The sequence below is a fragment of the Stigmatopora argus genome, chromosome 12 (assembly GCF_051989625.1).
Source record: "Stigmatopora argus isolate UIUO_Sarg chromosome 12, RoL_Sarg_1.0, whole genome shotgun sequence".
NCBI classification, from domain to species: domain Eukaryota; kingdom Metazoa; phylum Chordata; class Actinopteri; order Syngnathiformes; family Syngnathidae; genus Stigmatopora; species Stigmatopora argus.
This window is the reverse complement of record NC_135398.1, coordinates 1018555-1041965: the sequence shown is the minus strand read 5'-3', so window position 1 is coordinate 1041965 and position 23411 is coordinate 1018555. Positions and strand designations below refer to the sequence as shown.

The window sequence follows — 23411 nt, the reverse complement described above, 5'->3', positions numbered from 1 at the left end:
GCTGACACGGCGACAAAGGGGTTAATGACTTTTTACGCGTTCCGGGGATTCGCTCTAAATGTAAATAAGCCGGGTCGCGGCCCTAATTAGCCCGCGGGGGGCGACGTCGTTCGCTCGGCCGCCGCGTGGAGGGGAAAAAAGAAAAAGAAGATGAGGAAGAAAGCAAGGAAGCCGATTGGACGATAAGAAAAGTCACGGCAAAGTGCCAATATGTTGCTCATGCCTGATCATTTGCACTCTTGGAAAAGTGGGTGGCAAATTTAATCGCACATTTGCAGAATATGTTTGTCATTGGAAATGGGAAAAAGTGAGGTCAAAGGTCAGAAAAGGAATTTTCCCTCCCATATTTAGTCACTGATTAGCTTATTGACATTTCCTGGCCGGATCGATGCGTGATTGGTTTTGGAATGGCAGCGGCGGCAGGCCTGTTCATTAACTCCTTAACGGAAACACGTGGCGGCGCCCAAAAAAATGGATGCTCAGGAATTGTGGGAAAAGCATTTAACGGCAGTCCCACGGCGGGCGCACAACGCGGCCCCGCTTCTCGGCTAATCGCATTAAGCGTCCCCGACTGGCCGGCGATTTGGACGGAATCTCCCGGGGAAGGAGCTCCTTCCTGCTCAATGCGCCGTTTGTTTGTTTGGTCGCGTGGAGGAGGAACCTTTCCACGTGGGACGCCGCCGCCGCCACCGCAGATGTTACCGTCATCATCGAGGTTTTGGTCGGAAGCAAGGAAGGAAGGAAAGACGGCAGCTACAGCCGCCGTTTGCGCAAAAGGTTGAATGGAGAAGATCGCCTCTTTTTTTGCTTACTTTTGTGAGGTCATTTACGTTTTATATTACAGATGTTTTAAAAGTAGAAATTTAAGAAATAAAATATATTTTTTTTCTATTACAATAAATCAATGGGCTCATCTTTTTTGTCTATTAGTCAACTCATTCATTGGTTCATATAAGTTATATCTGTTATGTAGTGTTTAATATTAGAAACATCTGGGAATTCTTTTTTTTCCTCATTAAAAAGGCATTAGAAAATTAAAATAATAAAAATACAATAATTATTTAAATTGAATATTTGAAGAATTTAAAAATTAAATATTTTTTAAAGGAAGATTTTTGGTGTTTGATTTATTCATTTTTTATTTGGTTTATAAATTTCATATTTTTTGTTTTAAAAGTAGAAATTTAAATTTGCTATTAATAGCAAATGTTTTTTATTCATTTATTTTGTATTTTGTTTATAAATGTCTTAATATTTTTATTTCTTTATTTAATTTTTATTTTGTTTATAAATTTCTTAATTTTTTTTGTTTTTTAAAATGTCTTCATTTTTTATGTATTTATTTATTATTTTGCTTATAAATGTCTTAATATTTTTATTTATTTATTATTTTGTTTATAAATTTCTTACTATTTTTTATTTATTTTTTATTTCGTTTATAAATTTCTTGATCCTTTTTTAAATTTCGTTTATAAATTTCTTGATCCTTTTTTAAATTTCGTTTATAAATTTCTTAATATTTTTTATTTATTTATTTTGTTTATAAATTTCTTAATATTTTTATTTGTTTATAAATTTCTTAAATTTTCATTTATTTATTTTTTCCCAGCCTGGATACTTTTTTGCACGTCGTTACAAGAAATGAGTTTCACGTCTTTTCTGCCAATGAAAAGGCTGCTAAAACAAAAATGGCTGACTTCCTGTTCAGTTTTGGAGACTTTTCATTTCAAATGTCATTTTACTGGTGTCAGGGGCTGAATTGTTTTCTAAATGGCCACGTCGCAAATTTTCTCCAAGCAAAACGACCCAATTCCTGTCAAGTGCAATGAATTTTCAAAGTCAAAACAATAACAATAACTCAAAAAGCCAAAGAGAGGTCACATGACTGCACTTTGCTTTTGTCCGGGAACATTTCTGGCCACTTTGTGTCCTACATGAGAACGCGCACCCCGCCAGAGGATGGGGGCGGCGTGGGGTCGCTCCCGTATTCATGCGCTTTTTCCCGCCGCCGCGTTCGCGGCCGACCCGCGGCCTCGCCGTCAATGGCGGGCAGCCCAGGCTGTTGACTAATGGCCCGCATTCAGCGCTAACAAAAGACAAAGTCGACGCGCCTTGTCGGCAGGAGCGTGGGCAGCGGGGACGGCGGGTCGGGGGCGGCGCCTATTGTGCTCTTTGACTGACGGCGGGTCGGCGAGGGGGGAGGGCCGGTCACGGGCCGTCGATTGCCCCTGAGAACCAAGACTTTTCTACCTCCAACCGCCATTTACGCGAGAGTACGCCAGCTAACTTTGGTACTACGCATCAACGCCATTGTACTATTTACGAGACTACAGAAAAAAACCAAATTACTGAACGATTTCGATGGTTTCTCCATTGGGTGTCATTATTTGGGATCAAAAAACTTCTTAGAATTGCCCTAAAACTCACCGGATTGGATCCAAATGTGCAGGAATCCCTCAAAATGAACGTATAGTAACCCCCAATCAACTGGAAGTGACCCAACAGGAAATGACCCGGGAAAACCAGACTAGAACCGAGTCGTCAATCATTAGCAAGTAAGCCAAAATCAACAAAGTGACAGAAAACGACCCAAAATGAACAGAATGCGACTTGAAATCAACAGGAAGCGACCTGGAAACCATGGCAAATGAACAAGGAAGTGCCCAAACGCATAGAAAGTGATGCCCATCAACAGGAAGTGACCCGTAAAATGAAGGGAACGACCCAAAAGGAACTCAATGTCGACCGGCTCAAATGGGAAGGGACGTGAATGACAGGCAAAATGACCTAGCTTGTAGCCAAAGTGCAAAACTGGAAGGCTCCCCATTGGAGGGATTAGGACGCCATTGAATGGGGAGCGACCAGAAAGTGGGAGGGATTTGCGTCTAAGTATCTGCTTACATTGGGCCCAATTAGCGGCACAATGGCGGAGGGATTTGCCCAGAATCAAGTGGCGCAAATTGTCAACACACGTGTTAATTACGGTTGAAGATGAGGTCCCAAACCGTCGTTATCGGCTTCGAGCGAAGGAAGGAAGGAAGGAAGGAAGGAAGGAGCCTTAATTGTCTTCAAGAGGATGACGAGAGCAATTAGGCCGTTGGCAGATGGCTACCAAGGACCACCATGGACCACCCTGGGGCGGACCGATAAACTCGTATACTTCTCATTAAGCATTATTGGCAACTTTGACAAAAAAAGGGAACAACTGAAGAAAGAAAACTTGCTCTTTTAACCTCTGCGTTGGGGATTTCCGATTAACTTCCTGTTGATTTTGGGGGCGTTCCCGAGTCACTTCCTGTTGATTTGGAGGGAGTTTCAGAGTCACTTCCTGTTGATTTTGGGGGCATTTGCGGGTCACTTCCTGTTGTTTTGGGGGCGTTCCTGTTGATTTGGAGGGAGTTTCAGAGTCACTTCCTGTTGATTTTGGGCGGCATTTGCGGGTTGCTTCCTGTTGACTATGGGGGCGTTTCTGGGTCACATAATCTTAATTTGGAGGGCGTTTTCGGGTCACTCCATCCATGTTGATTTGGGGGTCCTTTCCAGGTCACTTCCTGTTGATTTCGGGTCATTTCCTATTATTTTTAAGCAATTTAAGTTTACTTTTGTTTAAAATAACGAGTGCCCAGAGTTGAAATTTAAGCGTCACAGAAAATGAATGAATGAACAATGGCCGCTAATGGAAACCTTTAAAAAAAGTTTTAAATAATAAAATAACAGTCCAAATGAATGGAAACGTCTATTCTCATCCCTGGAAGGCAATTAAGTTAAATTTGGGACACTGGGTTGTCAATTTTTGAGTATACTTGGTGTTTATTTGGGGAGTTGGTTGATTGCCAGGTCACTTCTTGTTTATTTGGGGTCACTTACTGACATTTTTTAGGACATTCCGGCTCATTTCCTATTCATTTTTTCAACTCGTGTGGAATTTATTTGTTTTCTCATCAGAAATAACGACCACCATTGAAGAAAAAAAAGGAACAATCCGAGTGAATGGCGTTCAAAATGAGCGTTTTGAGTGTCTGCTAGGCTTTCACAGTAGAATTCCAAACCAGGTTGAGATCTTGAAATTAGATAGAGGATTTCAGAAGAAGGTTTTCAAGCTGCCCTGCCTATGTGTGTGTGTGTGTGTGTGTGTTTTGTGTGTGTATTGTGTGTGTATTGGACAATGGCAACACTTCCTTTTGAGTCCTAATAGGACCGGCACCACCGCACCCTTATTAGGACCTCCTTTCAGACCCCTCCTTTAGACTACTGTAAAACTTGCCAGGACACAATGGCCGCCCGGAGGAGGCTCGAGCCCGGAGCCCCCCGTGAATGGACACTTCAACCCCCCACCCACCTCATTCCAAAGCCCCCCTTTTGTCCTTGGGAGCAGGGCCAGGGGAAATAAAAATGTTTTTATTGAAGTCATAATGAGGCCCCTTAGAAAGGCAAAAAGAAGAGCGGCAAGAAAGAAGTGCAGGTACAAAAAAAGGGAAAAGGAGGTAAAGAAAAACACCTCGGCCGTGAAAAGGGGGGGGGGGGGGGGACACCACGGGACTTTCTTCTGGGGTGGACTTTGTTCTGGCCTGGGCAGGACGTGGGAAACAAGATAGCGCTTCACTCTAACGGAAAGGTTTTGGTTCGCTAATCGGCCATTTTGTGGGTACCGTATTTTCTCGCGTATTAGCCGCCTCCGCGTATAAGCCGCAAACTTAAAATGGTTGAATTTGACAATTTCTCTGGTATAAGACGCTCACTGATTCACAATTTTTACCTAAATATTCATGGTTTTAATAGGAAGTACAAATGTGTTACTTTGAAGGGAAAATATTAAGAGAAATCAATGCACGTGGTAATTCTAAGATACTGTAAAAATCGATTTCTGGATTGCAAATTCCGAAAAGGTGTTGCCAGCATGTAGACAAATTTAAAAAGGAAGTCATGTGAGCATTACAACCAGGAAGTGCGTCCGTAGCGGTCTAGTTTGTCATCCCTAGCTAAGATGGCGGCGCCCTGAGCGAGCAATGGCAGACTTTTTTCACGTTTTATGCAGGCTCTTTAACCAAAAAAAAATGGCTGAGTGTTAAGACTTACCATATGCATGCATATACATCTGTGTATGTATGTATGTATATATGTGTATATGTATGTATATATGTGTATGTGTATATGTATGTATATATATAAATATATATATGTATGTATATATGTGTATGTATATGTATATATGTGTATATGTATGTATATATATGTATGTATATGTGTATATATATATATCACTAACACGCTTATTTATTTATATATTTATTCAAGTATTTATTAACTTACTTATTACCTTTCTATTTATGTCTAAAATGTATTTTTCTGTGTCTGTATTCTCACCCTCTTGCTACTGTGACAACGAAATTTACCGAATACGGGATGAAAAAAGTTATCCAATCCAAGATACATTTTACACACCCAATAAAAGTATAAGCATTGAACTTTAGTCCCATTGTTCCTCACCCAAGCAAAGCAAAGCAAACACTGTCAAATGTCAATTGGCACTTTCTAACATCGTCCCGTTCGGCTTTTAAAAGTTGACACTTTTTACACAAATAAAACAATTTCCAACCCGCTTGAAATATCAGCATGAAATTTGGTAGACACGTCACCTAATTTGTAGGCCCACAAAAAAGTCAAGTAAAGTTAATGAGTTAAAATAACAAGAGAATGAGTATAAACAAGTATAATGCAAACATTTATTGCTATATAGCATATTTGATCATATTTCTATTTGCATTGACACTATTGAAAGAAGCATTGCCGTAAAAAAAAGGAAATGTTCAACAAATTACGACTAAAATAGCTCAATTTATTTGCTGTATAGGTTTATTTATGGAAAATAAATGTTTGAAATCATTTTAATTAGTTTGCAACCTTATTTTGGTGCTTCACAACTTAGAAAGGGGATTTGTTATTTTGATATTTATTACGAGTAAACAGTTGCGATAGCTTTATATAAATTGGGTGGACAAAAGACATTTAGTTTTAAGAAGGTGTCGAATGTTTCAATGTTTAGAAAGTTAAAAATTGTTCCTTTCTCACTCGTTAAAGCCCACCGATAGCGGCAAAGTGTTTTCAAGTGCTTCCACGCCTTTTCCAATAATCATTATCCGGAGTTTAGGAAGGTGTTTAGCTATTAGCTTCCCGACGGGTCAAACATTGACATCTCGTAGCGCTTCGTCTTTTGCGTTCGTCTGCCAAAATTGAACCTGAAACTGCTCGGATGACAACAACTAAGCCATAAATCCAACACTATCGGATAGTAAATTGCACTATTAGGTCACCTGTTATATAGCGTCATGTGGTATAGTATGAAATAATAAAATAGTGTGATAATGCTAGCAAGCGTCGATCCTGAAAGGGTGAAACGCATGTCAATCTTCAACTCATATTTTTATAATGCAATGGAATTTTTAGTGGGGGTGCAAAGGTCTACAGCGACTCTTTCGATGGGATTGAAGGTCATTTTCTGGTGTGCTATAATGTCATGGTTGATTTTATGACCCGGTGGACAAGCCCTCTAATTGCTTTAACTCTTTATAGGGCAGTTTAGCATTGTAGATTATTTGTATTTTATTTTTTTCTCATGAATTAGAAACGGCAAACTACATTACAAAATATTCCAGGGAACGTAGCTCCATGATTTACTTCTTTAATAATATAATAATTCATTCTATAATGATCAATGGGTGACTATTTTAGGCCTTTTTTATGACAATATGCCAAAAATGAACCAACACCAGAGTTTAAAAACACAGATGAGCGCTAAGCTAAAGTGCAAAAGACAAAATGGCGAAGAGGACGGAAAGTCCGACATGGTAACCCGAGGACGATGGCGCGATGAACGTAAAAACGGTCGATTTGTCACCGTTAATGGCAGTCAATGAGTCAAAGGCGTAGCGAGGACGCTAGCTCGCGCTGGAAGGGAATTTCTATTCAAGCGGTTTGTTGTTTCCGCTGTGTCAGTCAAAGTAAACGGAGAAGCAGATGCGAGGGAGTGTTTACGAATCTTCTGGCTGTTTATCCCAATCAATCTTGTTCTTAATTGGTGCCACGCAAACAAACAAGAGTAAATATTTGCGAAGACTCCTCTTTTCCTGTCCAAAGTGAGGCCCAGACCAGGTGCGTTTAAAGTAAGTATTTTCCGGACTTTAAGGCGCACCTTCAATGAATCGCTTATTATAAAATGTGTTTCATATATGAGGCGCACTAGATTATAAAACGGAGTAGTAGTACGGTAATCCCTCGAATATCACGGGTAATGTAGAGCAGACATGGCCGCCATAAAAAAATTTAAATTGCGATGTAGGGTCACCCCATTATAACTTTTTTATTGATTTAGAGTTTTAGTGTGGATTTTCAAGTTTTATGAATTTAAAAAAATGTTTTTCGACAGAGCCATCTAGTGAATCTATAACACAATCCCCTACTACTAGTACTACTACTACTACCACCACCACCATCATTACTACTACAGTAATCCCTTGATTATCGCGACTTCACTTTATAGTAAATCACCACCTTGCAATTTTTTTCTTCAATTAATTATTAAAAGATGTTGTTTTTAATTTTATTAAAAAAAAATTTATATTTTTTTTTTACTTCAGTGCTGAGTCCTAGAAGCAAGAGTGGCTTCTGCTTACGAGTTTCAGCGTGGATTTTCACATTTTTATCAACTTTAAAATATATATATATATTTTTAAATGTTTTTTTTTTTTTTATTCATAAAAATGCTGAAACTCGTAAGCGAAAACCACTCTTGCCACTAGGACTCAGCACTAAAGTAAAAAAATTAAAATAAAAATATTTAAAAGCTATTTTTTAAAAAGTATTTAATAGGAGAAAAAAATCGCGAGATGGTGATTTTGCCATAAGTGAAGTCGCGATAATCGAGGGATTACTGTAGTAGAAAATTTAAGTCTTTTAGCTGCGCCTCAGTGCGTAAAATATATAAATGTCCACTTTAACGGCAAAATCTGCCTTGTTTCCGGTTACTTTGGCAGTACAGGAACGTGACTATTAATTGTCCGAGCAGAAGGCGAAGAGAAGTTCGGACTCTTTAAGAACACTGCGGGCTTTCTCCTCTCGTCGTCATTTTCTAAGCTTTCCTCTGCTTCGGCCCGAGCGCCTCGTAAAAACAAAAAATAATAATAATAATGAATGAGAGGAAAAAAAGCAAAGCAGACGTCCCGAGCGTGTTTCATGCCGACGGCGCGTCACGGTCGCCCGAAGAAAGAAGTTAATTATAACGCGGGCTGGCACGCTCTGGGCTTGACGACGCCCCGAGAACAAGCGCTAATTTACAAGGCTGGCCTTAACACCCCAAAAGCAGCACCACCCAGTCTGCCACACGTCAAGGTCTAGTCCCGCTTCACCCACAAAATATGCTCCGAGTTTCTTTACGATGGAAATAGGGCGCGTTTTGCTTTCATTTAAAAACAATAATAAACAAGTAAACATATTCGGAATACAAAAGCTGGAAAAAAATATATCCTTTTTGGGAGGGATCGGATTATATTTTTTCAATGTTCATTTTCTCATTAAATATAATACATTTTTAGTTATTTCATTATATTTGGCATTATTTTTTGTTTAAATAGGAAAAAAAAAAACTTGAATCAAAAAGTAGTAAAAAGCAGTACATATTCTCTTTCTGAGCTAATATTTAAAAAGCCTATTAAAAGCGTATTTTTAATTCCCAAAAATATTTTAAATAAAAAACGGTAGTGTTCTAATTTTTCATGTTTTAATTATGACAGCATATGTAAATAGTCATTTTTTTTATTTAATCAGAAATTTTTTTTTATATCAAACCAAGCAAAACAAATTTAAATAAAAGGGAAATAATTATACCAATCTATAATAAATTCTGAAATTAATATTTTAAATAAAAAAGGGTACTGTTCTAATTTTTCACATTTTAATTATGAAAGCATATGTAAATAGTCATTTTTTAAAATCATGGGAAACACTCTTACCAATCTATATTTAATTCTGAAGAAAAAAAAATGGAATACAGACACCTAAATATGTATTTTTTTTGTTTTATCTCAAAAACCAAAGGCAAATGTTCGGTCATTTCATTTAACATTTAAAATATTTTTTTCTGTTTATCGCTACCAGACGCCCTATCGATTTGAACGGGGAGAACTGGCAACAAAAGAACATTGGCCGCCAACCCTCCCACTTCAAATGGATTGGCCATCTACGGCTAGGTGGCCAATGGCAGCCAGCAAATGAAATATCAACAAGCACAAAAACACAATCATTTGATCCATATCTTTGTGAACATTTTTCATTTCCCCCGCATAAAAATCCCCACATTTCCCACGCGGTCCAACCTTTTTCCGCTCACGTTTTCTGTCAAATGTTTCCATTTGGGGAGACAATCGGTCGCGCTTGTTGCGCGTGTCCGTGCCAATGTTTACTTTGGTTATTGAGCGGAAGGAAGGTGAAGCAATACGCGCGGGTTGTCTCGGGTTAGCCGCAAAACTCACCTCCGTTGATTGCGGGTCCCGCCTTGAGTAAACACACGCACGCACGCACGCACCCATGCACGCACGCCGCCACGGCTCGGCGGGCGCCAATCCAACCTGCGGAAAGTTAAAGGCAAGTTGTAGTAGGCGAAAACCAAAGTCAAAGCAATAATAATATACAGTGGTACCTCGTCATACGACCGCTCGTCATACAAAATGCTCGTCTTACGGGGGAAATCTCGATCGAATAATTCGCCCGTGATGCGGTCAAAATTTCGTGACGCGACCAAGCCAGGTGGCAGTGGCATTTTTTTTTTGCATATCTTTCGTGTATAACAGATATCTACGAGCACGGAACGATTAATTCAGACGAGTTTAAAATCAGTATAAAATCAATAAAGCAATAGTAGGGACGGACAGGAGGAAAAAAAAACATTTACTGTACAAAACATGTCTGGTTTATGGAAAATAGCCTGCCATTGACAGTGATAGATGTCCAATTCATTTGAATTCTTCCCACTTCAAATGAATTGGACGTCATTGGCACACTGACCGACGTGGAAACTCTTCAAAGAATGTCTCGGTTTTTGTCCGAGGACCCGGCGGTCAAATGGCCATTTATTATTGTTATCATCACTATTATTGCTTCATTCGTGGCTGTTATTATTTCCAGGAAATTTCAAAACGTGAACGTCTCCAGAAGCCGTGAGAATACAAGCACCCCCCCACCCCCCCAACCGATGTGAACTTTGAGAGTCCTGGGAGAAACCAAGTGGGTTCAGGAGGGGTGGGGAGTTCTGGTATATGAACGTGGAAGTGGAAGTCCATTTCCAGACAAGGTATGGTGGTATGCGAGGGGAGGGGGTGGCAACATGTAACCCGAACTCCCGCAGGATGCAGAGTGTCGGGTTGGATTCCCAGTCGGCCTCCGGACCTGGTCTATCAGCCTTGTTCATCAAAAATGGCTTTCCTTCCCTGAACTTGAAGGCAAACTACTTTTTCTTTGGAACTGGAGGAATTTGCTTGTTAGATCCACTTCCAGTCCAGGTTCTGCCAGTTCTTGGTATTGGTCAGGGTCTTGGACAATCTCTTGTCGGGTGGATTAAGTCCTGATTCTGGTTGTGTAGCTCGTTTTGCTAACCTGTCTGATTTCCTAAAAAGATTTAGCGTTATCTAATAACGGATGTTCGGGGTTCCGAGTCGCTTCCTTTTGATTTTGGAGCATATCCAGGTTATTTCCTGTTGTTGGCTTTTTGACTCTGGCAGTTGGTTTTGGAGGTTTTTGGGGTCACTTCCTGGTTAGCTCATTGGCCGGGATTGACGGGACCATTTTGACTGGGTGGGGTGAACAGGGGACTGTGATTGGGGGTGCAAAACTGAGCAAAACGCTGTAGAGCGGGAAGTCCACTGAGAAAGAAAATCTGGTTTTGAGGGCCAGATTGGAGCAGCGAGTGGGCCGCATATGGCCCGCGAGCCATACGGTGAAACGTAGCTGATTAACAGAAGCAGTTAAGGGTCTCGGGTTTCCGGCACGAGTTCCATTCGGTGAAACACTAGTCAGATACGGGGAAATTGTCTAAATGTACTGGTCCCAGTCCATTTAAACCCCTGAAGAAAACATGTTAAACCTGTCAGAGAAAGTGGAAGTTATTGAAATGCAATTAAAATGCTGACATGAACAAAAGCCAACATTCACTCCAGCCACATACATTAACTCAAGCTAATATTAGCCCCAGAGGCGCGTGGCTAAATAGCATTAAATCGCAAAGACCGTTACCAGACACTCTGGCGTCTGACAGATAGCAGCTAATTAGCATTAGCCCTATTTTGATCGTTATAACGATGACTCATGATCATCTTATAGTTTTGCCGCAAAGCGCCGTTGTCGTTGCGCGAGCGCCACGGAACGAAAATTGCGCGTTGAGTGGCGTGGGGATTCCAGCGCGGCGGAAGCGATTGCGCCGGAACAAGCGCAGAACATTAGCGTGACGCCACGTGTTCCGCTTCCATCAAGACGGAGCTGATAAAACGTGGTCACGAGTGCCACGCCGCTCGTGGAGGAATGCCTGCTCGCCTCTGCCGTCTAATTATCTTCATGGGCTGCTGATAGCCTAACTTCATCGAGAATATTCATTTTTATTTGATTAAAAAAAAAAATCCTTGATTTTCTGGCTAAAAGCCATCTAAATATGATGGAATATTAGACTTTGTAGATGCTAACGGTGCCACTAGGAACCTAGGACAAGGTACTTGAAGTAGTACTACGATATTTCTCATATTGTTCCAAGTGCAATGTTGGTTTAGTTTTACAATAAAGGTTCAAATCAGAAATATGCTCCAAAGATTTCATGCATTTGGGCAACATTTTGGTCTCGTGGACATTTTTTTGTTGATTCCTTTACAAAACAATGCCATATTTCTCAAACGATACATCGATTATTGGCGGCAACATATCGCTAAACGATTAGGATACAAAGTATCGTGATATTTACTACACCATATCGGTATATATATTCACCTAGTAGATGTTATCAACATCCTTAAGTACCGAGTACTTGTTGTACTTGCTCAAAATACTTTGTAGTAACTTTGTAGGAACTTCTCAATGCCATATTCTAGCTAGTACTTGCAAGGAGTGGTTTTAGTTCTTTGCCCGCCATTCATGTCCATCGGCGTCCAATTTATGCCATTTGAAGTCTACAAATGTGGTCCTGAGTGCGAATGACTTTAATTAGTTCTTATCTGTTTGTTTTCTGTTAGAATTATTATGGAATATTCTATATGTGTTGTAAGCATTTTTCAATAAGTAGTAAAGCTATAAATCAAGTCATGAACCATGGACACTTTTCCTCCACATCGTCTCCTCAAGGCCCCACAGCTCGAGGACACATTGTTTTCACACACGCTTTTCGGCAGAACACAACGGGACTGTTTTGACGGGACTCCAGCAGAAGATGGCGATAATCGCATTATTGTTTGAAAATACGGCTTTGCTTTGTTTACCTTGAAAGCATTCCTCACACTTGTTTTTCTAACCAGCGAGGGTGTTATTGTACTGATTACATAACCATGTTTTTCGAGTGTCGCGATTAAATACAATGATTCAGTTACTGCAATTCAGAATGCACTGGGGGCTAAGACGACGCCACATTGTATCTCCTTGCAAGTTCGCCGCAGAGTTTGTTGAAAGATGTTTTTCCTTTTTTAATTAAACATTACTAATAATGATTTAAAAGGTTTGAATCATTATTCCAACATTTGGTCCTTCGAGTAGCCGGGGTCAACAAACCGATAGGGAATCCAGACGCTGCGGTTTAATATCTGGAGTGACCGTGCACGGCGAGAATCCCTTTTCCAGGCTGGACTATTTCTCAGCAGCGCCTGTTTTCTAATCGGTTGACGACTATCCTCTTGGTAAGCATCTTTCGACATTTCTGCCGAGTCCGCGTGTGATGGCTGCATATTGTTGACGGGTTCCGAGTGCGTGAAGGGCATCACACGCGAAGGCCTTATTTTGAGAAGTAAGGCTCGCATCCTGGGGATAGCGATTTTAAAAAACCCTGTGGATACTAGTCACTAGCAGGTAGACACGGTGTGGTCTATAAACGTCTGCCGTGTACAAAAAACAGGTACTACGGGGGCACACAAATCCGCTCCAAAAATGGGTAGTGGAAACAGTAAAACGGCTATTGACGATCCAAAGATGCGTCTGCCGTGTAAAGATTGGAAATTTGTTGAAAATCAAAGCGCTACAAGGGTTAAACACCTAAACTTATGGATAAATAAATATGGATTTGCTGGCCAGCTTAATATGCATAAGATATTGATACTGCAGGATAAAATACGTGCTAAGCATGGGGGAAACCTTAGCAAAATGGAGCAGGAGGGATATAATGATACCTATTATTGGTTTATGATACATGGGTTAAATCAGTTGATAACGGTGGGACTGGAGACACAGAGGCTGTGTTATTCCACAGAAAAGAGGACGGGGAGACTGGCCCGGTGGGGAAGAAATGTGTTGTTGTTGTTGGTAAAAAGGAGGGCCCCCTCCGACAAATATGACCAGGTCGGGAGGGCCCGTGGGGGACATGGGGAGAAAACGCTATCTCCCCAGCCTGGGGCGCCGCCAATGAGTGATGTGTTTATTGAACAATATCCCATGATCGAAGTTGCTGATACTAATAGGGGCAAGGAGCAGGCTCCTACTAAATTTGGATGTTCGAATCCAAAAGCTGATGGTGGCCCGTTGTGTCATGACGGTCGTAATTTGAATTTGAGAAGTGCATGAACTGATTGATCGGGTTACGGGGAAGTTTAAAACAAAAGTTAATTATACCGTGATCAGCAGAGCTAAGCAGAGGAATGGTGAGCCTTTTGCAGAATGTCAAATCAGGATGACGGCTTGTTTTAAGGCCAACAGCGGCCTCGCTGAAGACCACGCGGTGGGCAGCATTTATCAGGAGCAGCTAAAAAAATGTGTTGCATGCTCATTCAAATGTGTTGCATGCTCATTCAAATTATACTTATATATATTACATATATCGCGTGATTGCCTGGACAAAAATGTCTCTAAAAACAAGGCAGGCCTGCTCAAAATGATTTGAATGAGGATTTTGAACATGAGGATGTTGAGCAAATTTTAAACCAGATATCACATTCTTTGGGATTGAATTCAATTGGATTTTTTTTGTGTGATGCTGAAAGTTGTAAAATGGCAATTAAAATGGTTATTTCAAAGAATGAAATGGCTTATTGTGGCTTATCCTGGTTTCGTTCCCGTCTGCTAGCGGGAATATTTTGGTTAACAGAAATACAAAACAGCAAATTAAATGTTTAGCGGGGTTGCCAAAACTGCGTTTTGGTCAGACTCTAAACTTGCCGAATAATGCTTTGATTGCGGGGGGAGCGCTCTGTTTTGGTGCGGCTGAATATTACAATAATTGGCCTTGGGGGTGCTGAAGCAAACTTGAGGGCAGAAATGGGTTTTGCTATGATATAGTTGTGCTTGCAGCATATTGTAATTTAGTCTTCTCTAAAAAATAATTGCTCACAGGAGGCACAGGAGGGGGACACAAAGAAAAGAGAGCACTTTGGAATTTGTAAACAAAAGATAAGGCTGCTGCTTCTGCAGCGAGCGTGAAGGTCACAGTCAGCGGGTAAGGGCGCGCTTCCGTTTAAACATTTCAGAATAAGAACAAAACATGGTCTGCAAGGGATGCAGAGTTCCGCGATTATCTTCGCATTTATTTTTGGGATTTAATCAGAAATGTCTTTCGAGGTGATAGAAATTCTGTTTGGCAAAGATTGATTTGGGAAAAGCTTTGGAATTAGGAATAATACTGTTATTATTATTTTCTTTTTACTTTAATATAGGTGATTGGCTGGGTTAAAGAAAAATGAATGGATTTTTTTACAATATTATGGCATATTGGTTACAATTTGTGGGTCCTTTATTAAGCATTGAAAATTGTAATTAGGAAATGCCTAGTAAAAGGTGGATTTCTCTAGTTTAATTATTGTAGATTTTTCTTGTGGTAACAGGGAGCTATAAGAAATGGCTCTTATCTTAAGTAAACATAGTATGGGGTGATTTGCAATTTATGTCTTAGGTATTAAGGGTTATTTGGTTGTTAAAGAAATCAGACATGAAATTAACAATGCGGAAATGAGAAATTTCATGGCATTCGTCCAAATTGTTAGGTAAATTGAACCTGGCTGGGGTAGATAAGATAATTGGTTAAGGATAGGCATAGTTTCCCTAGAAGAAACATGGAGCGTCTTTAGGTGCACAAAAGACTTTCCTTGTTTGACCTGAAGGGGGCGTATGCTTTGCTGTAGGTCATATTGATGACTATTGGGACGTTATTACTGTCTATTGCTTTAGGGGCATACAAATTAAGCATTGCAATTATGGGGTTAATACACCTGAATGTTACGGTGATAACGATTGGCAATAACAAGCTTAGATAAAGGGGATTATCTACAACAAATTCAGGTGGGGCCTTTCATAGTGTGAAACGAGTGATGAAATAATGTCTATGTTTTAAAAATAACATCTCCAAATTATAAAATATCAACCTTGGAGAAATGCTTTGAGTAGATGGGTTGACTAGAATGGGCAAAATTCGATAACATTGAAAGGGGGTGAGATAAAGTTTTTACAAACGGTTAAAATACAAAAAGGGGGTGTGTGTGTGTTTCAATGTGTCACAACTTTTCCGTTATTACATTATTGGCGAATAGATGGTTAATCACAGCCACTCGCAGGGCAGTCCACATGCTAACTGACTGGGATAAGGGGCGGTGGCAATTGAACAAATTTCTATTTTTAGATATGTGGCATGTGAAACTAATACATTAATTATCTAGTTTCTTCAGGCAGCAATCTTGCGGTTCGAGGATCTACTAATGCGGAGTGGATCCAGACCTTCCGGAGTGTGGAGTATTCCTGGTGTCCTCAAGAATTCGTAGGTTTTCTCTGGGTACTCCAGTTTTACTCCAACAAACCAAAATTGTGGATGATTGGGGGAGCACTCAAAGCAAATTCCTTGATTATGAGTGCCAGCGTGGATGAGTGTCTGTCTTTTGTGTTTCAATTGGCTAGCCACCAAGATATATCAATATTCTAATATCAAGGTGGAATATTTCTGAAATCGCTGATAAGCCTTTCGAGGACGGCGGTGGCAGAGTAGGACAGAAACAAAAAGAAAAGAATTTCGCCAAATGAAATTTTTTGATTTCTGCAATGGGAAATTTTGGGAACCTGGGGGACTAAACAAAAACAAAAGACTTATCTGGGAGGGCTGCCATTTTGAGTCATGGTAAATTTCATGCCTCAAAAAAGGGGGAGGTTATATATATTCAATCTATATGCAGATATATGGCAAAAACACGGGCGATTCCCCCTTATGTCAAGCTACAAAAGCTACGTATCTAATTCAAAGGATACACATGGAATATGTGTGGTACATAACAGTCCTAAAACAGATTGGGGAAACCTTGTTGCAGAAACTGGTCTAGATTGGCATGCTTGGATGACACACGTGTGCGAAAAACCATCAGGCCTTCGATAAAATTAACCCATACGGTGGGGGCATTACAAATCATAATTCAGACTGACAAATTAACTTGTGGATCTTTGTCTGACGTTTTTCCTAAGTCCATGGGTAAGAAGGTCGTCGGAGATGGAAACACCCGGATCCGCCATAGTAAAATTAAAATCTGAGATGACCAGAGAATTCATTTCTGCAACGGGGAGTTCCCAAACGGGAGGCGGTAAGAAATAATTGGTTATTGTTGATGGAAAATGCAGCTATTATAAATCAAACCTGTATCAAACCTGTATAACATGTATGGGGGGCCGACCTCTCTTAAGAGTAGTACCCGCGCAAATTACCCCTGATTGTGTAAAGGAGATAATGCAAAATTTTTAGTGTTATATAAAGGTCTCATACTACAAGTTCTGTTTAGAAGTGTTACACAAAAGAGGAAATAATTTATAATTAGAATTATACCAATATTTATTACAATAATTTATACCAATTATTGTGGCATAAAGGCTCATTGAACTGTACTCATATATTGATCTTGGATTGAATCGAATTTTGCCAGACTGTAATATCTGTACATACTGTATCGTTTTTCAAAGAATTGATATTGACAAAAGATGTAAGCCCAAAATGTATGAAATGGAATAATGTCTACCCAGTTACAACGGCAGCAAAGGACAAGCCTAACTTTTCAACACATGTCGCGTTTAATCATTTTACCTGCTTAGTCCTCACAGGGCACGGACCGGCACTGGGAGCGATAAATGTGACGTGGTGTGCCCACGTCCTAAAACAGACTACACCCCTGATTCCACGTTCTGACCTATGGTGGTGGTGGGGTCAAAACAAATTATACGACTCCTGCCAAAATGACAGCAGGACTTTGTGCCTTGGTCTCACTGCTATTACCAGTGTCTGTTTTTCCATCTACAGTAGAGGAGATACAATTGGCTGCACAGAAATCCGGTATGATGGCGGGCCCCTCGCGACGGCGTCGCATGGAGAGAGGGTGATACATTGATGCGATTGGCATCCACGAGGATGAGTATAAGTTGGCTAATCAGATCGCAGCAGGTTGGGAGTATATTTTTCTTTTAATTACTCCAAACAAAAATGTTGATTGGATAAATTACCTGCATTACAATGTCCAAAAACTTGGAAATTATACTGAACAGGGATTTGTGGCGATAAAGGAACAACTAGCAGCCACCAGCCTAATGACGTTCCAGAATAGCATAGCAGTGGATATGCTGCTCGCGGAGAAAGGGGGCGTGTGTGCAATGTTCGGAGATGAGTGTTGCACCTACATACCGAACAACACGTCACCCGAGGGGTCCCTCACCGACGCCATTGATGGCCTGCAGACCCTCAACCGCAATATGAAGAAGCATTCTGGAGTCAGTGAATCCGTCTGGCAGCGCTGGTGGCGGGATATGTTTGGAGAATATCGGAATTTGGCTCAATCCGTTGCAGTTTCCGTAGCCCTTTTTGCTACGATTTTGACATTGTGTGGGTGTTGTATTATTCCCTGCTTAAGATCTTTGATAAGCCGACTTATAACCACTGCGATTGCCCCTACAAATTCCAAATTGCATGAATTATATCCCCTACTGAGACGTGCTGACACTAACAGTGAATTTCAGGAGCATGGTAATTACGAGGATGGATTGGACGAAAATGATCTTATTTTCTGTTTTTCAGACCTGCCGAACGAGTAGAGCCTAAGCGGGTAAAATTAAAACAGCCAACGGTGATATCCCTGTTATTTTGAAATTGTCATAAAATGAATAACAAACATATAGTAAAAGGAGGGAATGTTAGAATTATTATGGAATATTCTATATGTGTTGTAAGCATTTTTCAATAAGTAGTAAAGCTATAAATCAAGTCATGAACCATGGACACTTTTCCTCCACATCGTCTCCTCAAGGCCCCACAGCTCGAGGACACATTGTTTTCACACACGCTTTTCGGCAGAACACAACGGGACTGTTTTGACGGGACTCCAGCAGAAGATGGCGATAATCGCATTATTGTTTGAAAATACGGCTTTGCTTTGTTTACCTTGAAAGCATTCCTCACACTTGTTTTTCTAACCAGCGAGGGTGTTATTGTACTGATTACATAACCATGTTTTTCGAGTGTCGCGATTAAATACAATGATTCAGTTACTGCAATTCAGAATGCACTGGGGGCTAAGACGACGCCACATTGTATCTCCTTGCAAGTTCGCCGCAGAGTTTGTTGAAAGATGTTTTTCCTTTTTTAATTAAACATTACTAATAATGATTTAAAAGGTTTGAATCATTATTCCAACATTTTCTTTCGGGCGAGGTCGGGAAACTCTTTAAACACACTCACGCGCATTTGGGGTGGGCCATGTCGGCGTAATCATCTCGCCCAGCGTGCGACCAATCAAACAATTTGCTCGGCAGTTAAGACAAACAGCGGATTCCCTTTGCAGCGAGACCAACCCCTGCGGTGGGTTAACAAGAGCACATTAACCTCATGCACACACATTGTAAATCAGGCTGTAACTTGATGTCAAAATCAGCTTGATTGTGACTGTAAGCTGCAAATTTTAGATAAGACACAAACACAAAACTATATAATTGTTAGACTACTTTTACTCTGAACAAGCCCTGATGTTTCTTTTAGGGGCGCAACTATAGATTATTTAAGTAATGGATCAAACTATCGAAAATATTTAATATTAGGCAATGTTAGGAGATGTAAAACAAATATTAGTACCAAGATTTCATTTATAAAAGAGCTTTACATCCAAAATAATACAATACAAATTAAAACATTACTGTGTATCTTCAAACTCTAATCTCATGGCGCTCAGACAAACACTGGACAATAAATTTTACGTAAAATATGAATAAATTATACAGCGTGTCAAAGGTTAGCACATTACCTTAACTTAGCCGTACATTTAGCATACACAATGTACGTAACTACAGCATCTGCTATCGTAACGATTAGCCCCTGTCAACTAGCGATAGCCAGGTGCAGGTAAACAAAAAAAGATTCGTAACCCCTACAATAACAAACACTAGAACTCCAATTAATTTCTATTCTCGAACAAGACGTGGGTTGACACAATAGCACACAAGAGCAGAATTTAGCACTGAGCCTTGTTTAAATTATACAGCGTGTCAAAGATTAGCACATTCGATGAGCCCGTCGCGACTAGCGATAGCTTCGTACAACTTGCTAATTAGCATATGTATGTAAATAAGAAAGATTCCGTAACCCCTACAATAACAAATACTAGAACTCCAATTCATTTCTATTCTCGAATAAGACATAGGTTGAGAAAATAGCATGTAAAAGCAGAATTTAGCATTGTGGCGTATGCTTAAATTATACGGGGTATCAAAGGTTAGCACATTCCTTTAATCTTGCCGCCCATTCAGAATGTAGTTACAGCATCGGCTAGCATAGCGATTAGCCTCTCGCGGCTAGCGATAGCCTCACGCAAATTGCTAATTAGCGTCATATGTTATGCACATCGTTGATTCCATAACCCCTACATGAATATAAACACTTCCAGAACACCAGTTGACTTATATTCTCGAATAAGACCCAGTTTGACAAAATAGCATGTGATAGCAGAATTTAGCATCGAGGCGTAAGCTAATAACGTGGCTTACTTACCTGCGCTTGACTCGCCAACCTCAGCCGTCACATCAACGTAAATGAGCTCTTCTTTGTCTGAATGAGTAAACAACTCGTTAGACATTCATATGTATTCAATAATCATTGTTTTATACGATATTAGCGTGGCATTTCGTACCGGAAGCTTGCTTTGTTGGTTCGTCGTGTTCACGGAAGAAGCGACGCAAGGCCAAGTTCGACGAGAAGCCACTTCCGGTCCATCCCTGGACGAAAATGGGATTGGACGTGTATAGCTGTCGCTGGCAATGATGCATAATCATTCAATGCCAATCGAAAATGATTTGAGGCTTATCACTGACAATGGCAGTGAACTAGTTGAACACAATCTAATTTCACCACACAATAAAAGTCCGTCAGAATAAGTCGTCGAAACAGGAAGTAGCGCTGTAAACATAAATACAACATGTTCTAAACAACGCTTCTTGAGGAAAAACAAATATTCCCTGAGATTTATTTTCTCTTTTTAAACAATGGAGGGGAAGGGGAATTGTCCACCCCCTGGAAAAAAACAAACAAAGCCAAAACAGTCCGATACTTAGTTTTCCGATTGTTCGTGAATGCATCCTTTCTGCATTTGTCGCGCGTGAGTTTGTAGAAGTCTTATCCTTTTTTAACGACTGTTGACTTTGCTAATGACATTCCAGGCTAATAGGCCGATTGTATTCATTGCGCGTGTGTATTGGACCTCCGAAGCTGCAGTTTGATTGACACGGCCGGGACCCTCCTCGGTGATGTCTCCGCCTTCCCGACCCCCTAAGTCCGTCCCCCTAGCAGGAGCTCCCCCCCATCCCTAACTTCCCTTAGTCCCTCCCTCCGGCTGGCCCATGTATAAAGCTCCGTTGCCCGCCCACCGAACTCCCACACTCGCTCGGCGAACTTCGCCATGCACGTCCGTTCTCCATCCGACTGAGGCGCATTCGCCCACCCGCCCGCCCGGCCATGTCCCGGGGGCGGCTCCCCCGGCCCAGCCGCTCGCTCTTCTTCCCCTTGTTGTACCTCCTGACCCTGGCGGTTCCCCGGTCGCGGTGTTGGGGCGCCAAGCCGCTGCAGTGCCAGGAGATCTCGGTGCCCATGTGCAAGGGCATCGGCTACAACCACACGTACATGCCCAACCAGTTCCACCACGACACGCAGGACGAAGCCGGCCTGGAGGTGCACCAGTTCCTGGCGCTGGTGGAGATCAAGTGCTCGTCGGACCTGCGCTTCTTCCTCTGCAGCCTCTACACGCCCATCTGCCTGGAGGACTACAAGAAGCCGCTGCCGCCCTGCCGGAGCGTCTGCGAGCGCGCGCGCGCCGGCTGCGCGCCCCTCATGAGGCAGTTCGGCTTCCCGTGGCCGGACCGGATGAGCTGCGAGCTGCTGCCGGAGCAGGGCCGCCAGGACCAGCTGTGCATGGACTACCAGCAGGATTCGGCCAGGAGGAGCAGCCCGGCGCCGGCCACCGAGCGCCCGCTCAAGCCCTGGAGGAAGCCGGGCTACAAGCCGGGATACAAGCAGCACAAGGTGCCCGCGGTGTCCAAGTGCGCGCCGTCGGGCGACCCGGCCTGCGCCGCCGCCGACGCCTGCCACAGCCCCTTCTTCACGGCGGAGGAGCGCGCCTTCACCAACTTCTGGATCGGCCTGTGGGCCGCCTTGTGCTTCGCCTCCACGCTGACCACGGTGGCCACCTTCCTGGTGGACATGGAGCGCTTCAAGTACCCCGAGCGACCCATCATCTTCATGGCTGCCTGCTACCTGTGCGTGTCCACCGGGTTCCTGCTGCGGCTGGCGGCCGGGCACGAGCGCGTGGCCTGCACCCGCGACCCGCAGGCGCCCCGGGCCAACGCCAACGCCATCGCCAACGGCAACGGCGGCTCTGCGCTCTGCACCCTGGTCTTCCTGCTGGTCTACTTCTTCGGCATGGCCGCCTCCATCTGGTGGGTGATCCTCTCCGTGGCCTGGTTCCTGGCTGCCGCGCTCAAGTGGGGCAGCGAGGCGGTGGCGGGCTACGCCCCTTACTTCCACCTGGCCGCCTGGCTCCTGCCCAGCACCAAGACCATCGCGGCGCTGGCGCTGGGCTCGGTGGACGGCGACCCGGTGGCCGGCGTCTGCTACGTGGGCAACCGGGACCTGAACGACCTGCGGGGCCTGGTCCTGGCCCCGCTGCTGGTCTACCTGCTGGTGGGCTCCCTGTTCCTCCTGGCCGGCTTCGTCTCCCTCTTCCGCATCCGCCGCGTCATCCGGCGGCAGGTGGGCGGGGGCGTGGCCAAGGCGGACAAGCTGGAGCGCCTGATGCTGCGCATCGGGGTCTTCACCGTGCTCTACACGGTCCCGGCCGCCGTCATCGTGGCCTGCTACTTCTACGAGCAGCACAACCGGCGGGCCTGGGAGGCGGGCTACCGTTGCGGCTGCCCCGCCCCCTCGGCGGCCGAGGCCCCGCGGCCGGACTACGCCGTCTTCATGCTCAAGTACTTCATGGGCCTGCTGGGGGGCGTGACGTCGGGCGTGTGGGTCTGGTCCCGCAAGACCCTGGACTCGTGGAGGACCTGGTGCACGCGCTGCTGCTGGCGGAGCAAGGCGTCCTCGGCGGGAGGCGGTTCCATGTACAGCGACGTCAGCACGGGCCTCACCTGGAGGTCCGGCACCGGGAGTTCCGTGTCCTTCCCCAAGCAGGTGCCCCTGTCGCGGGTTTGAGGCGGAACCAGATCCGCTTGGACCTCACTACCTTTTATTTAAGGGTTAGGTGGGCACCTAGCTGCTGCCTTTCCCTCTACTCGGGTCCACGTTGCCTTAAAAACGGACTCGTTACGGGTTTGCCAAAAAAATGAGGGTATTTATATAATTATTGTGTACAGATCATGTAAATATTGACACTTTGAGTGAAGAATCTATTTTGAATAAAGAAACATTTGTATTGAATTCTCTCACCCACTGACCTAATCATTTGATTGGCCCCAGGCCGGATTATGTGGTCCATCATGGGATGGCATACGGTCATAAGATTCTATTTTGATGTCCTTGTAACACTTATGCTGATTTTTATTAGCGTGCTTTTAAGAGACATGTTTCAAGGTAAATATAAACGTTATTTTAAAACAAAAAAGCACTTGAATCCAATCCAAAAAGATCACTATTTCGTTCTCCATGAGCTATCTATAGTGTTTTTGTTGTGTGACATACAGCAAAGTCATCA

General features: G+C 42.7%; 1 protein-coding gene and 1 pseudogene across 1 annotated transcript in view; one reads left to right on the top strand and one right to left on the bottom strand.

Annotated features, from left to right (window-relative positions):
• Positions 1-20962, bottom strand: part of LOC144085718 (uncharacterized) — a 35923-nt gene extending 14961 nt beyond the window's left edge. The window contains exons 1-3 of the mRNA XM_077615295.1: positions 20358-20962; positions 20219-20275; positions 9525-9620 (exon numbers count right to left, since the gene is read on the bottom strand). Of these exons, the coding sequence (XP_077471421.1) occupies positions 9525-9620; positions 20219-20275; positions 20358-20499 (295 nt within the window). The 5' untranslated portion in view covers positions 20500-20962. The remainder of the gene's footprint in view (positions 1-9524; positions 9621-20218; positions 20276-20357) is intronic.
• A 153-nt stretch (positions 20963-21115) lies between these two features.
• On the top strand, positions 21116-23141 carry LOC144085717 (frizzled-8 pseudogene; annotated as a pseudogene).
• The last annotated feature ends 270 nt before the right edge of the window (positions 23142-23411 follow it).